The sequence below is a fragment of the Solea senegalensis genome, linkage group LG1 (genome assembly GCF_019176455.1).
Source record: "Solea senegalensis isolate Sse05_10M linkage group LG1, IFAPA_SoseM_1, whole genome shotgun sequence".
Taxonomy (NCBI): Eukaryota; Metazoa; Chordata; class Actinopteri; order Pleuronectiformes; family Soleidae; genus Solea; species Solea senegalensis.
The window spans coordinates 25,538,982-25,554,165 of record NC_058021.1 but is presented as its reverse complement, the minus strand read 5'-3'; the positions used below and the strand labels follow the sequence as shown (position 1 = coordinate 25,554,165).

The 15,184-nt window shown below is 43.3% G+C and overlaps 1 protein-coding gene across 1 annotated transcript in view; it reads left to right on the top strand.

Moving 5' to 3' along the window:
- pola1 (polymerase (DNA directed), alpha 1) overlaps window positions 1-15,184 on the top strand; it is a 48,496-nt gene that overhangs the window by 31,032 nt on the left and 2,280 nt on the right. The window contains exons 35-36 of the mRNA XM_044040601.1: window positions 2,701-2,817; window positions 9,566-9,659. Of these exons, the coding sequence (XP_043896536.1) occupies window positions 2,701-2,817; window positions 9,566-9,659 (211 nt within the window). The remainder of the gene's footprint in view (window positions 1-2,700; window positions 2,818-9,565; window positions 9,660-15,184) is intronic.

Sequence of the window (15,184 nt, the reverse complement as noted above, 5' to 3'; positions counted from 1 at the left end):
CTCTGAGTGTGTGTGTGTGTGTGTGTGTGTGTGTGTGTGCGTTAAATGAAACACTCCTCTTCCTGCCCACTCCTACACAGTTTGATAAAATCCCCGCAATAGAAATACAGTAAGTAACAAATATACATATTGCACCCAATAAAACAGTCATTGGAAACTCTTTGGATTCTTGAAAAAGTTTAGATAATTCGCAAAATTACAGAGAAAAGCTGCTTTAATGTGCATTAAAGCCGCAGTAAACAAGCCTACATTTGAATGGTTTTAATGTAATTATTTTGCTGTTCGAGGGTGACAAAAGTCAGAGATTTCGTGGCACTTGTCAATAATGTGTTTCTGGAATAACTTTTATCTTTGCTGAAATTCTCTTCTTAATTGTGGAGCATATGTCGCCCTGACAGTACGTTACAAAACACAACCAGCGTCTTTACGACAAGCTGGAGGAGCGTACACCTTCTTTCCCGGCGACAACAAGCGTCCAAACAGTAGCGCGACTTCACTAAAGTTGTTATTGTTGATATAGGTGACATAAGGGGTGGTGACCGTGATGGATAGCAAGTGGATCTTGATGTGGACACCAGAGACGCATGTTAATACCAGGTGTAAATGCATGTGGTGAAGCGCCCGTTCGATTACTATCTGATGACAGAAAAGGCATTCTAATGCCAGTTGTAAAGGGGGCTCTGACCTCTGACCTCTGACCTCTGCAGTTGGGCACAGGCAAAAGCATATGTATGTATTGGTATTGGTTATCAGCCCAAGTACTCACGTACTTGGCACATCCAGCAGCTCGTTTTGTTTTTCTACTCGACTTTGATTCAACCAGACATGAAGCTTTGTATGAGAATGGATTGTGGGTGTTGAAGACATGCTGGTTTAGCACCATTACTCTGTTTAGTTGAGGGCCAGTTATTTTGGTTACTTTTGCTAATGGAAACACAAAGAAATACATACCGTACCAAGCGATACCGTTCCACTTGGTGACAGGTGCCGCTTTTGCTAACCTCTGCCTTTTGCACTGAGCTCTGGGTCGGCCCGTCTCTGAATTCGACCCATTTGTGTGAGTCGGCTGTTTGGGTTTCTTCACTGTGGTAATCAGTCCATACACTATGGACTCGGCTGGAAAGAAAAAAGAATTCTTATGGTTTTTCAAAACTAATCAAGGGACGAGACAAAGACGAACCTAAAAATCAATCGCAGAAATGGTGCGTGCTTGTGTGTGTGTGTGTGTGTGAGGGGATGTTGTTATAGGGACAGGTGCAATAGTTTTGAGGGGGTTTATTTTGAATGAATGGCAGGAAAGGAGGGAAGGAAGGATAGATGGATAAACGAGGCAAAGGCTTTGATAGTGGTGGGTCTTATCCTCTGTCATTAGTTGGGCATTAACCCCCCTCCCCTTTAAACCCCCCTTAGTAATGACAGGGCATAATAAGCAAGGGGGAGGTGGGGTGAGGAAGAATATGGAGAGACTGAGAAGGTTATACCACAGCACCTGCCCAGGGTCACTACCTCACCCCAGGGGGTTCTAACTACTGCCGTTTTGGCTGTCCGCTGCTCTGCCCGTCTGACAAGTACTGGACCTCCATTCACAGCAGCTGAGGATACATTCAAATGTAAAGAGTGAGTGACTGAGGAGTAAAGTCAGATGTGATCCTCCATTATTACTTTTCTTTGCCCGTCACTTTTTAGTTGTTTTCATGTCACAGCTCCCGGTTTTTTTTGTCTCTCCGAGTACTTTTCTTGTCACAGTGTTGTGCAGAATTATAGCAGCTAAGTGGAAGCAACAATTTTCAGCTAAATTTTCTCATTACCAGAAACAGTTTTAAAAGTGTCTTTCAGGCAACAAAAGTTTTTTTTTTTCTCTCCCCCCGCCAATTTTTAAGAATACCTGTATTGACCAAAATAAATGCCCACATAAAGACATTTTCTAACTAAGCAATCTTGTTGGACAGTGAAAGCTGCTGTGGATGTCTGTGTGGTTCGATATATTTACATCAGGGTTCACTTTGTTCTGGAAAAAATTATTTTATGTTAGCTACACAGTAGTATTGCAGTAATGGAAGTGTGGTTGTTTGATAAAACCTCCAAAAACCATTGAACTGAAAATAAAAAAAATGGGTTAGAGTATATTTTAAGATACAGTGTTTGATTTCTTCTTCAGTGCAGCCAAAATGAAAAAACAGGGTCCGTGCAGCTTAAAGGGATAGTTCAGTTCAAGGGAACTGCTCACTCTCCTGCACATGAGTTTATATAGAAAATCTGCCTTAGTTTGTATTTGCCTCAGTGACAAACTTATCAAATGTCTCCGTGAGTTAACAACACTGATTTTCTGTTTGGGCTTTGGTACTGGAGAGTGAGCAGTTTAGTTTCCAACTACAAGCAAAAGCAGCAAACCTACTCACATGGAATCCTGGACTTAATCAGGTGTACCCGTTTAAGTGGCTTAAATCAGTTTTTGCTTGTGTCCCTGCTGGCATGTTAATACCTAATACAACACACTTAAAAAACTGAACCATCCCTTTAACAACCAGGTGGAAGTTTTTGGGTCATTGAATATATGTCATGTATGTCATCACATTTCCCATCAGAGAAAAAACAGATTTGTCAAAATAGACACAGTTTAAGACATTTAATCTTCTGCTGGATGAATAATCTTTCATTGCCCTTCATACAGTTATGTAAATATGTTTGTGCGTCTCATAGGGCTGGTTGGTGTGCGAGGACCAGATCTGTCAGAACAGGACCAGACGTTTGCCCATCGCCTTCTCCCGACACGGACCCATCTGCCCCGCCTGCACCAGGGCAACTCTCCGACCTGAGGTGACGCACAGTGGACACTTGAACACACATACATACACGCCTTTTTTCAGTTGAGGATGAATCCACATTGGATCTGCGTGTTTTTGTCCAGGTGATGGTGCTATGGAGCTGAAGTCTCTCCCTCTAATCTGTGCTGTATATCTCTGCTCTATAGTATCAGATTACACCATGTATATGCACTGATAAGATTGATCTTCTCCGTGTCTTCCAGCTTGTGTGTGTGTGTGTAGGTGTGACGCTGCGTCTGTTCTCACACACACTTTCTCTCACACGTGTGACAGCACTAAGAGCTGGATGGTAGTTTAGCCATTAAAAGCATCTGTCTGTCTCTCGAGCTCGTAGGTGCCTTATGAACAACACTTTGTTAGCTCGACCACTGGATTTAAAAGAAACACTCTCCCTTTCAATTTACGCGTGACATTTCAATCTATTATTTTATGTCATCTCTTTCTCTTGGCCCATTCTGTCTCAACCCTTGCCTTAACTCTCTCTTGTCAGTTTGTTTTTTTCCCCTCCTGTGTGCTCTGATCCTGTCTGTCCCCACTGGCTGCTTTGCTGTGTCTGGCTGTGTGGCGACAGGTTGTAAACCAGGAGGCCAATTTCTGCTGTCTCTGTAGCCACTTACGCCGCCATTGCTGTGTCTGAGGGCCATGGCACTTTCAACTCAGGGCTGAATAAATCATTTAACTCTTTGCTTCTCATGCACCCTTCCTCTGCCATAAAACCTGCAGCTTGTCCTTATTTTACCTGGTCACTGCCACACACATCAGACTTATCCAGCTAAGGTCACAGGGTGCTTTGAATTAAAGGTAGAAAATAGTATAATTAAAGGAAAGCCACATTGTGCAGTGCTCTTAAAGGTGGTGAACAAGCCAAACTGTTTAAAAAGGAGCTCAAACTCAGTCATTTGTTGCTTGTTTCTTTTAAATTGGTCCATGATGTCAGCTCAAATGTCAGAAAGTGTATATATATATATATATATATATATATATATATACTTTTAAAAAGCTAAAGTCAGAAAACTTCTTTGAGACTGCAACTGATCATGTCATACTGATGATCGGTCACAGCGTGTGTTTTTATTTCCTTGTTTCCTCACAATGTGTAGCAGCTGCACGTGGTCAAACTCAAAAGATTAATAAGGAAAAAAAAGAAGAAAAGGAATTTAACAAATTTCACTTCTAAACAAATGAAATGCAAAAGAAAAGTGAAAAAGCTGGCGCTAATTGGGCAGGAAAAATGAAAAACCGAGTTGAAATGCCTTTGACTATTTAATGAATCCTCCATTAACATAACTTTCATTTTTTTCCCCAGTGTTTAGTAACACTGTTGTCTGGATCAAGCCATTGAATAGAGATTAATAGCCCAGCAGCTTACATATTAAATTGCTGCCAATTATGCAAACTACTCAACAGGCCATTCATGGCCTTTGAGCTGGTGCTAGATAGACTGTGCTAAAACAAGTGAAATGCGGTCTGTCCTTTTTTTTTCATAAAACATGCATGTATTTAAGTTTTATGATTTGTTATGCACCATTTTCCACTGTCAAAAAAAAACACATTTAATCCTGAGTTTACATTTTTTTTTTAACCAGTGGGAATGTGTTTGATTGGCTTTCATTCCTGGCACAAATTACTCAGGTTGTCATCAGTTTATTGGCGGTAATGTGAACGTAAGACACGGATGAACATGTTTATTTCTTTTCTGGAATAATGCTATGAAGCACGTTGCTCCCCCGGGCCGTTGCCATACCATTTTTGTAGAGAGCCTTACTTTTTAAAACCTGGAACAGTATCATTTATTTCATCATTCTAAATTGCTGTAAAGAGGGACTCTTAAGTGTTATCACTGAGGGCTGAGGTGACACTGGTTTCCATTATGTCTGTTATGTCACAATTCATGCACGAGTGATGCAGGGATTACAAACAAACACCACAGGGCAGAACAGCAGCTTCACCTGGTTTAAAAACCCCGGGTGTACTTGCTAATTTTAGTGTGAAAGAGGCTTTAGGGGCTTTATTTTGGTGCATCCAGGCTGCAGATCTTCTGCCCACTGGATCACTTTGGCTGGTTTCCTTTTACGCTTTTCATGTGCCATCATAGGTCATCAAGCTAATATCAGCATCAGCCAGAACGGCAATCAGGCTTTTATTAGTGTGTGTGTGTGCGCGCTACACTGAATTCACTTGTTTTTGCCAGAGCCTCTGTGACGGCACTTCTTGTTTAACTCTGCTTTCCCTTTTCTCTCCTGCATCATGCTACATTTACCATCGCCGTGGGTGCCGCCTCTCCTCTCCCACTTCCATCCGTCTCTCTCGTTTCGGTCTCTTTCTTTTCCTGCCTCCCTCCTTTTCTTCCTGGACACAAATTCGGTGCGTGATCTGATCTCCATGTAATGGGAGAGTAATAGGCACTCTGCCTTGATTGGTTGGTAATTTTGGGGAGTTATGCACAGGTGCAATTTGTAATATTTTCAGTAAATTAAATTTCTTTCTCTCGCTCTCTCCAGCACTCCCTCTCTTGTCACTTCTTCCACGGCGCTTAAACGCAAATAAGCCTCTTTTTTTCCCCTCAAATCTCTGTCCTAACTTTCTTTTTTCTCTCCCCTTTTATTCAATGCTTTCTTTCCCCCCGCTCCTCTCTTTTCTATTTCTTCCCCTGCCCTCCCTCCCCCCCTCCCTCCCTCCATCCCTCCCGTTTTAGCTCTTACACTCATTCTCTCTTCTCCTGGCTTGCTTTTCCTCTCTCCTCTCCTCGCCCTCCCTTTCTGTCTCCCTCTTTTTCTCTCCTCGTTTTATTGATGTACGCTCAGGCACCCATTAGAGCTCCCTTTTTCCCTCTAGTGGAAATTGCAGCATGTTAATTTTCACACAAATTACGGCAATAGCAGGTATCTCTATTTGATACATTATAGCGGGAGCAATCAGAGATAATTGAGTGCCTTTCAGAGGGAGACGGCTGCATTCACTGCCAGCTCAAAGCTGCCCCATTATCGCCTAATCGCTCTTTAAACACTGAATTTTGCCGAACAAAAATTCTTGTCATAATTTTGCTTAAGTGTATTTGGAAATCACAGTCCTTTGAGTGAGGATAATTGAAATCAAATCCCTTTCACTGGAGCTGACATTTCTACATTTCCCCCCAATTGAAATTAATTTCAAAAATTGAGCATGAATATCTTCAAATAGCAGGCAATTATGCCTTTCAATGGGGAGAAATTACCGGTGCTGAATCGTTGGAGGCTTGCGGGCGAGAGCACCAGTTAAATGCCTTTGTTTCCTGCCGTGTTTGCCTAGTAAAGATTTACATATATTGACTCATTATGGTGTCTTGTGAAGCTGATCGGCGTGACTACCACAACCGGCAATAATGCTCATCGCGTTTAAAAAGCTCAAGAGTTTTAAAGCCATGTGGCCTCACAGCTGAGGGGAAAATGTATGTTTGTTTCTCCGTCTCCTTCTCTTTCCTCACACCCTCTCTCTTTCTGCAGCTGCAGTTGTGTGATCGCTTGGATATTGTGGCTTTCGCCGTTTACAATGTGTGTTTGCGTCTAAGCTTGGGTGGGGGGGTGCGGGTGGGGGGGGAGTATGTAACGCCGAGGCCTTGTTTGTTTCGTTCAAGCTAAGGCGAACGGGTACAGTGCGCGGCACACTTTCATCCTTTCTAAGCTCGGCGTGACCTGCTGTACTTTTCACTCTGAGACGCGTTTCCTGACTGCTACCTTTTCTTTAACCGCTCCGGGGATATACCTGAGTTACAGTATGGAGTTATTTGATGGTTAGGTGTGTGTACTTGTGTGTCTGCGAAAAGCTAGTGATGTTTTTAAGACTTGAGTGCTTGCTATATTGTGCAAACCATTTTAGACTGTTGCTCTGTGATTTCGATCAATTTGTACAATTTGGCCTCCTTTTCTTATTCTTTACTTTTCCTTTATTCTATACATCCTGCCTCCATGCTGCCTTTCTTCTGTCACACACACACACACACACACACACATGCACAAATCCTGTTTGTTGTTTTGCCTTTACTGTGTTTGTACATGTGTACATGCAACAGGATGTGTGCGAGTGTGTGTGTGCCCAATGGGGGGAGTCAGTCAGGGAGCAGGGAGGAAAAGGGGTTCAAAGTGGGGGGCTCGGGGGGGTCCTACGCTCCCGGGAGAGAGGCAATTTCACAGCTGGTTTGCTCCTTAGGCAGTCAGGCTGAAAATGCTGCAGATTTGTGGAACAAATTGAAATGGTGTCAGTGCAGGAACAAAGCACCGAGCTGAATGACGAGGTAGGCGTGTGTGTGCGCGTGTGTGTGTGTGTGTGTGTGTGTGTGTGTGTGAGGGAGAGAGCGAGGTGGGGTTGAGGGGCTCTAAATTCAATAACAACCCTGTAAAATTTTAGCCACGCCTTTCTGACACCTGTCAATCAGTATGCAGCCACTGGCCTGCCCACAATCAGCATTATATTGTTTGAACGTGCGCGTGTGTGTGTGTGCGTGCGTGCGTGCGTGCGTGTGTGCATGCGTGTGTGTGTCTGCTGCACACGTTGTGTGCTCTCTGTGTGTTTTAGTTTCAGGAGGAAGAAGTGGTGCGCGCTGTTTGTACCCAGACCGAGCTTGTTCAACCTTGGCAACCGTAACCGAGGCTCCATTATGGGATGTGCATAGTTTGGTTGTTGACGAGGCGGTGCATCAATGGTCAACAGCTGTGCGTGCCATGTGGGCAGCCATAGCGAGCATTAAACATACACACACGCGCACATTAACTCACTCACTGATACTCGCACATCACATAGTTTACATTTAGTCACATTAGATGCTCTTGCCACTTGATTATGCCACAGTAGTAAAAACTGAAATTACAATTACGCACATTGACGATTGGCAGGTATAATGAGCTCGCACGAACACACTTCTCACACACTCGCACGCACACATGAATTGGGGGATTCTTGCTGGTGGTAATAATAAAGCACTCGGTGCACACCTGATGGCAGTGTGGGGTCGGGGCTTAGCGTGCCCTCTCCAGCGTAGCAGGGAAATGACGAGCCAATAACTGCAATTAAACATGCAGTATAATGGCTAATCAAATTGACAGCCACGGCTGTTCACATGCCTCTCTCACAATGGCTTATCACAACAAACTATTATGAGGGAGGGTATTTCAGGACTGATCTCTCTCTCTCTCTCTCCCCCCCTTTTCTGTTTCTCACTTCTTTCTGTTTCTTTATCATTTTTCTCTCTTTTGCTCTGTTTTTCTCCTCATTTTCCCTCCCACCTCTCTGTCATGCTCATCCTCTCTCTATCTCTCGCCCTCTCTCTCTCACTGGCAGGCTGTCGTGTGGCTCCATTTAATTGCGCTGGAGATTAACAAAGCAAGCAAATTTGTTTTCTTGCCGTACTGTGTCACACAGGGGAAGGGAGATGTTTTCACGGAGGTTTAGTCCTAAGAGTGGGGTGCACATTTGTGGAGTCACGTTCAATCAGCATGTTTCTCAAACTGGTAAACCAGGTTTATTCATGTGTTTTCGATGCTTTTACTCCCTGCCTTGATCTTGACTCTGCTCCTAATGGATGAACATAATAGGAAATAATAAATAACCTGCTTACACAAACATGAAAAACGGGGGGAAGGTAACAGTACCAGGTTGTTTACTGTATCCAACTGAGTTTCTGTTGAGATCAAGAATCAGAATTAGGAGAGTAAAAAAGGCTTACTGTTTAACATCCATTTATTTGAATTATTTACTTGTCAGTCAAATTCTTTTGTCTATAAAATGTGTGCAAAATGACCTAACAACCTGAAATCCGATGATTTTATGCTGCTGTTGATGAGCTTGAAGAGCAAGTTCGTCATATGTCTGAAGTTATTTTTATTTTATTTTTTTTCAGACCAGAACTGGAGTCCTATGCAGTTAATATAAGCTGCATTGCATTTCCCTGATGCACAGCGTGGTCACTAATTATCCCTGATTGCAGACATTTACTTCTCAAATAGATTTTAAAGTTTGATAAAACTAGAAATTTTGACCAATTTTTCAAAACTTGAACAATGTTTTTGTTATATCAAAGTAAAAAGAACCAAACACTGGGAACTAATACCATTATTCATTTTGATTAAATATTAATACAATACCCAGCATCATCATCATTTTAGCTCCACCTGCATTATATTCCTTGAAGATTACAGTGTTGACCTTATTTACATTACTTATACAGACTAAGTAAGTTTAAGTAATCAGTCTGTCATGGTGCAATTTGCAATATCACGACTAAAACGGAGCTGAGGTAAAGGAAGTTTTGTGTTAGTTCATGCAGGATACAGTAGTCACATGGCCCGGAACTATTGAAATATTGGGGTTCATTCTTGTACTGGGGTTTCCTGCGTTGCACTCCCTGTTTGGTTTAGCATGCAGCTGCTTGGCCAAACCGGGGAGCATTTTAACAGCGGAGCCATCAGCGTTTAACTCTAACTGTGTGTTTCTTTTTTTGGAAGTAAATGGTTTAACCTTGATGAGAGTGATCCTGACTGAACTGCTCTCAGTGAGCAAGCAGATTCTGTCATTGAGGGGCGTTAGGTTACCTTACATAAAGATGTCATGAGATGTGAACAGTAACTTCCGTCCATTAAAGATGCTTGAATTTTTGGTCATGTATATCGTCGAAATGAACAACATTAGGAAACATTCAGAAGAAGAAAAGTGATGGGCTGAAGTAACGTGTGTGTGTGTGTGTGTGTGTGTGTGTTTTCTCTCTGCAGTACTCTGAGAAGGCCCTGTACAACCAGTTGTGCTTCTACAGGTTCATCTTGGACTGGGACCACGCTGCCGCCAAAGTTCAGACTGAAGAGAGAAGTAAGACAATGCACTAAAATGTTTGACTCCAGTAAGATGTAAATACACACTCACACTATCAAATGATAGTGTGCTATGCTGCCTTTTTGGAGTTGAAATCAAGTTACCTGAGTCGCTAAGGAGGTTTGCATTTTGATGTGCTAACAATGCTTCCTCACAAATACACATATAACATAGCATTAGCAATCAATGGCTCAGCGTAACCCTTTTACCCAGGCTGCACTTACAATATTCACCAATGATGTGATACAAGCACAAACACAAGTAACGGAGTATGGGCATTGGATGTGTGCGTGTGTGTATGTGGGGTTAAGGACATTCAACTCCTCGAGTCGACAGCCCTAATTTAGGAGACGGATTCAATCACACACACATACAGAATGCAAAACGCTCCAATCACTGGAAGAAAGAAGGAAAGAGCCCTCCATTGCTCTCCCTCTACCCCTACCCTCACTGTCCATCTCTGCTGCTTTCTCTCCCTTGCTCTCTCTCCCCTTCGTCTCTCGCTCCCTCTCTTGGACAGGCACTCGTTTGGCTGTGTTGATTGAAAACAGGTTTTAGATTTGGGGAAATGATAGGGGGAGTAATGGGCGCGCTGACGAAAGGATAGCCCTTCTCCTATAATGGGACATGGAGCGTATATTTCCCCCCTTGGACTCAAATAGACGCTACTCCAGAGCTCTGGGTGCGCTCAGTAGGTGTCGGCTACAAGGCCTCTTTACCCATAGTTCTCACTGATTGATGTCACTTGATTAGAAAGGGCCGCTGGGCCGAGTGATTTATTTATTTGATTAAATATTCATGTATGTATGTTGTTTATGTATGTATGCCCGACTGCAGCGAGTGTGTGCGCAGAGCTGGAAACTTGAGTGAGGCAGCAAAAGTGAGACAGCAGAGGTAACTAGAACGTGTAATCAACAGATGACCACTCAGAAGATGGAGGGAGATGAAATGGAGGGATTGAACTGTTGTGGAGGAGGGTGGGAGGGAAGGGAAGTAGCACTAACATGATTATAGCCTCCATTTTTGCTTTCTTTTATTTCTGTCTTGGTCAAGATGTAAGAAATCATCACCAATCAATGCTACTTTATTTGTGTTGCTTTGCGTCACAGTGTTTTTTCTTCTTTTTTTTGATGCGGTCCACACTTTCACTTCCCCCGAGTTCCAGGCGTCTCTTTCGCTTACAAAACAATACAGTCCAACACACTGCAATCTTCACTTCGCGGCACAGCCCCAGAACTGCGTGTCCACAGATTACTGTACACACAGAGAGCACAGCTTACCGCGTTCACTCGGCCACGCGGGGTCAACGTTGTGGAGCAGTTTCGCTCGTCTCGCAGCCACTTTGTCCATTTACACCAGATCAGTGTCTGTCACAGGGAATCAGTCTGGAGACGGTGGTAGCCTCAGACAAAAGACATTTCGCAATTTCTGTCCGTCCACCAACTTTGCTTCAGTTTGCAGAAGTCTGTTGGTTTGGAGTCGTTCAGACTGATGTGTGATTTTGGCCTTCCTTATTAGTTGTTTCGGCTCATCGAAATGGCCACAAGCTACTGCTGTGGCTTAAAAATATAAAACTAAACTGTGATATTAAAGTTTTCTGGTAATGCCCAAAAACCCAGGTACTATAGGTACCGACAAACGTCTACATCCTAAAATCCTTTGTGAATTGAATTGTTGTGATGATTTATCACACTCTGTTACTAAAAGAGCAAGACATTAAAGTATGGGGTAGTTTACAGTTAGGTGAGGAAGGCATGACACTGAGTTACTCATCATGATTTACATCGTATCACTCACTGTTGTCGATGCGTCACCTTGCAACACTGTCCAGTGAGTCCATAGAAAACGATGAATCTAACACACACTCAGAATCAGAATCAGAATTAGCTTGCTCACCAGTGCGTTCATCAGATTGAGGAGAATGCGCGTATATACACACACTCGTGCTGCTATAAAATGTAGGTTTAAGGTGTTAGTCCTTGGTCCTGGGGCAGTAATACCCCATATTTACTGCATTACACACCCAGGGGGCTCACACACTGTTTAGAGATATACAATCCTATACACACACACACACACACACACACACACAACTGTTGTGTTTGTCTGTATGTATGTGTACTGTATATGTTTTTAATCCACAGCTGGAAAAACTCTGCAGTAACGTCACTCTTTTAAGGCTGTAAAGTCGCAGTCGACTGGTCAATTTATGAGTCGGTACGTTCTGGTTCGACTCAAATTCTGATAAGTCGACTTGTTGCCGTGTTAAATTCATACAGTCTATGGTTAATTTGATTTCATGTGGGGGAACGTACCAAGTGCTAATGGGGGTGTTTTCAGAGCACCGAACAGGGGTGCTCTAAAAACACACCCATTAGCACTTGGTACATTCCTCCACACGTAACAGCAAGTCTTCAGAGAACACCCCCCTTGTTTTCAGTATTTTTGATTAGCCAAATCCACAAGAGTAGAGTAGGTTCTAGTATTTGTACTATTGTTCGTCAGATAAGTCATGTTTTCTCCCAGATTCCTTTGGGAGTTGGGACAGAATCTCTCGATATTCCCTGGGGAAACGTCATGTACACGTGTTGCAATATCAACCACAGACCAAGGCTCGAATCATCAGGTAGCCAAGTGTTCATGTAATTGCTTTAGAGTGAGAGCTGAGAGAGAGTGAACAGGGAGGTTGGAGAGTACGATGAGATGAACTTGGTTATGGTTCTTAAATCATCAGCTTTATCCGTTTTAATGTTTGTCCTTCACTGCCATTTAGTTTTGGACATTCTAGAATGTGTTTACACGTGCGCCAAACACGCATAATAAAACAGCTTTACGTTAAAGTGGTTGTAGTCAAAGGTGGATGTGATTTGATAAGCTTGACTGTTTGTGTGTGTTGCACAGTGTGTGCGTGTGCGTGTGAGAGAGAGACTCTTATCTACATGTACATTGCATTTTTGTGCCTGATTGCTGCGACTGAGTAAAACATGGAGGTAATTTCATCCGCTGCAGGAGATCTCTAATAGATTATACACGCACACGCAGGCACACACACACACACACACACACACACACACACACACACACACACACACACACACACACACACACACACACACACACACACACACACACACACACACACCATGAAAAGAAGAAGAAGAAGAAGAAAAGAAAAAACATGCTGCCCCTTCCTGAGCAGGAACATCCCATATCAATGACTTTCAAATCATTTCATGTCACTTTTCATCTCTCCGTCTCCTTTGCTTTTCTTTTCACCCCCATCAGTCTATCTGTTGCCTTTCTCATCCCACCATCACTCCCCCCCTTCCAGGTCTCTCCGTCTTGAGTGTGGGCAGTATGATTGCATGTGTGAGCAATAACGTAATTTTGCCGCATTGATAAAATATAAATTGTCCTTGAGCAGCGCTTTTCTAATGATCCATTTACCGACAGCTTCCCTGCCACCTCTCAGCGCTCCGCATTTGGTCCTTGTCTACCCTCCCACTCTTCTTCCCCTCTTCTTTTTCTGCCTCTCTCTCTCTCTCTCGCGCTCTCCTTCTCTCTTCATCTTCCACCCTCCCTTTCTCCGGCAATACAAAGCGGGGTGGCAAAATCCGCGGGTGCGATTGTCAAATCAATTATTCATTCTGTGCAATTACACTCACACAAAGAAGTTTCCCTGTGCTCCGAGTGGTGATTAAATTAACTGCTATTCCAGCTGCCCGTCGCCACCAGCCTAATAGAATATTCATGGAGGCGGCCGACAGAATGGCCGATCTCCATTAACTTCATCATGCTCACTTAATTACAGGCTTGTTATTGTATTTACACCTAGTTAGAGCGTGCAGAGCCCTGATCTACTTGTGCCCAGCATCGCCAGTCTGCGTCGGTGTGTGGCAACACCTAGTTAGAGCAGAGATAACCCCTGATACACGCACGGTGCACGCGTGTTGTGTGGCAGTCTTGTGTGAACGTGTGCGACGGTGGGAAAGAAAGGTGGTATTTGCATTGACAAGTTTTCTGTTTTGTGGTTTTATTTATGCACGGTCGCCATTTAAAGCGGCGTGTTTTCTCGACAGTGTGCCTTCAATCAACGTGGCATTTTCCATCTTTCGTTTTGTTTTTTTTTTAGTCGGCGTCTCCTCCACCCCTGTTTCCACCCCGCCTTTCTTTTCTCTGCCTCGGCCTTCCCGGCAACGCCGTCTCCCCTCTCTTCTCTCCTCCTGCCTCATGCTCGCTTTTTAAGGGAGGCTATTTATTTGAACTACACTCCCCACTGTGCTCCGACTTGCTGCAAGGTCTCTCCCTCTTTCTTTTTCCTCTCGGTGACTCTTAAATCATTCTTTTATCTGCTCGCCACACAGTGATTGAGGTGGAAAAGAGAAAGGAGTGAGGAAGAGGAGGGGGAGAATTATTTTCTCCTACCTTTCAGAAATGATGACATGATTGCTTTCGCTTGATCATGCATCATCACCCCCACCTATTCCCCGGATAAATAGACTAGTTTGTCTCCCCCCCCCTCATCGCTGTCCTTGCTAACGTGAGGATTATCTCGTAATAGTTGCTGCTGTTCAAGTCAACCACACTGTCTCCTGAGTATGTTTGTATGTGTGATTACTCTTTATCGCACGGGTGTTCTTTTATTCACTGTGACTGGAAGTTGGTGTGCTTTTATAAGCGTTTAACTGGCAACAATTGTCTCCATGTGTGTCCGACGTGTCCATGTGTGTCACTCTGTTGAGCTCTTGTGTATCTAACCTTTGTTCCCTTGGGCAGTCAGTGGGCTGGTATTTATCCAGCAGCTACTAATGTAATGGGCAGGAAGGACAAGGCAGGAGATGGTGAGGACATGACAACCGGCCATATGGACTGCGTATGTGTGTGTGTGTGTGTGTGTGTGTGTGTGTGTGTGTGTGTGTGTGACCTTGTATGTTTGTCTTAGTGAGGACCAAAAAACATAGGAAGTGAGGACATTTTAAAATGGTCTTTTCAGGGCTAAGACTTTGTTATAGAGTTAAGGTTGGAATTAGGTTAAGATTGGGTTTAGGTTAAGGGTGAGGGTTAGGTATTTAGTTGTGATCGTTAAGGTTAGGGTAAGGGTTTAGGGAAGGCATTTTGACGATGACTGTCCTGCTCTCCAGGAGTGTTTGTGTTTATGGACACTTTACAGACATGCATGCAACTTTATTTTAGTTAAGCTAAAAAAAAAATGATTTAAACTTTCCCTTGTCGTCTAAAACATCATTAAAGGCGATGGCTGCTGCTGCTGATCAGGATTTAGGGAACTGCTGGTACAATTAGCTCATTAATTTGGTAGTTGCTTGAAAACTAATCGGCAGCAATTTTCACAATTGCTTCATTAGTCGTTCACCAGGCCCAAAATACCAGGAGTTGTTTGTTTTATTGCATCAGAAAGTTGTAGCAAATCTTTATTTGTTGTTTTCACATTTTTTTGTTCCGTATAAATCCAAAACCACAATAATTGAGAAGCCGAAACGTGGACACTTTTCTGCCTGAAACCG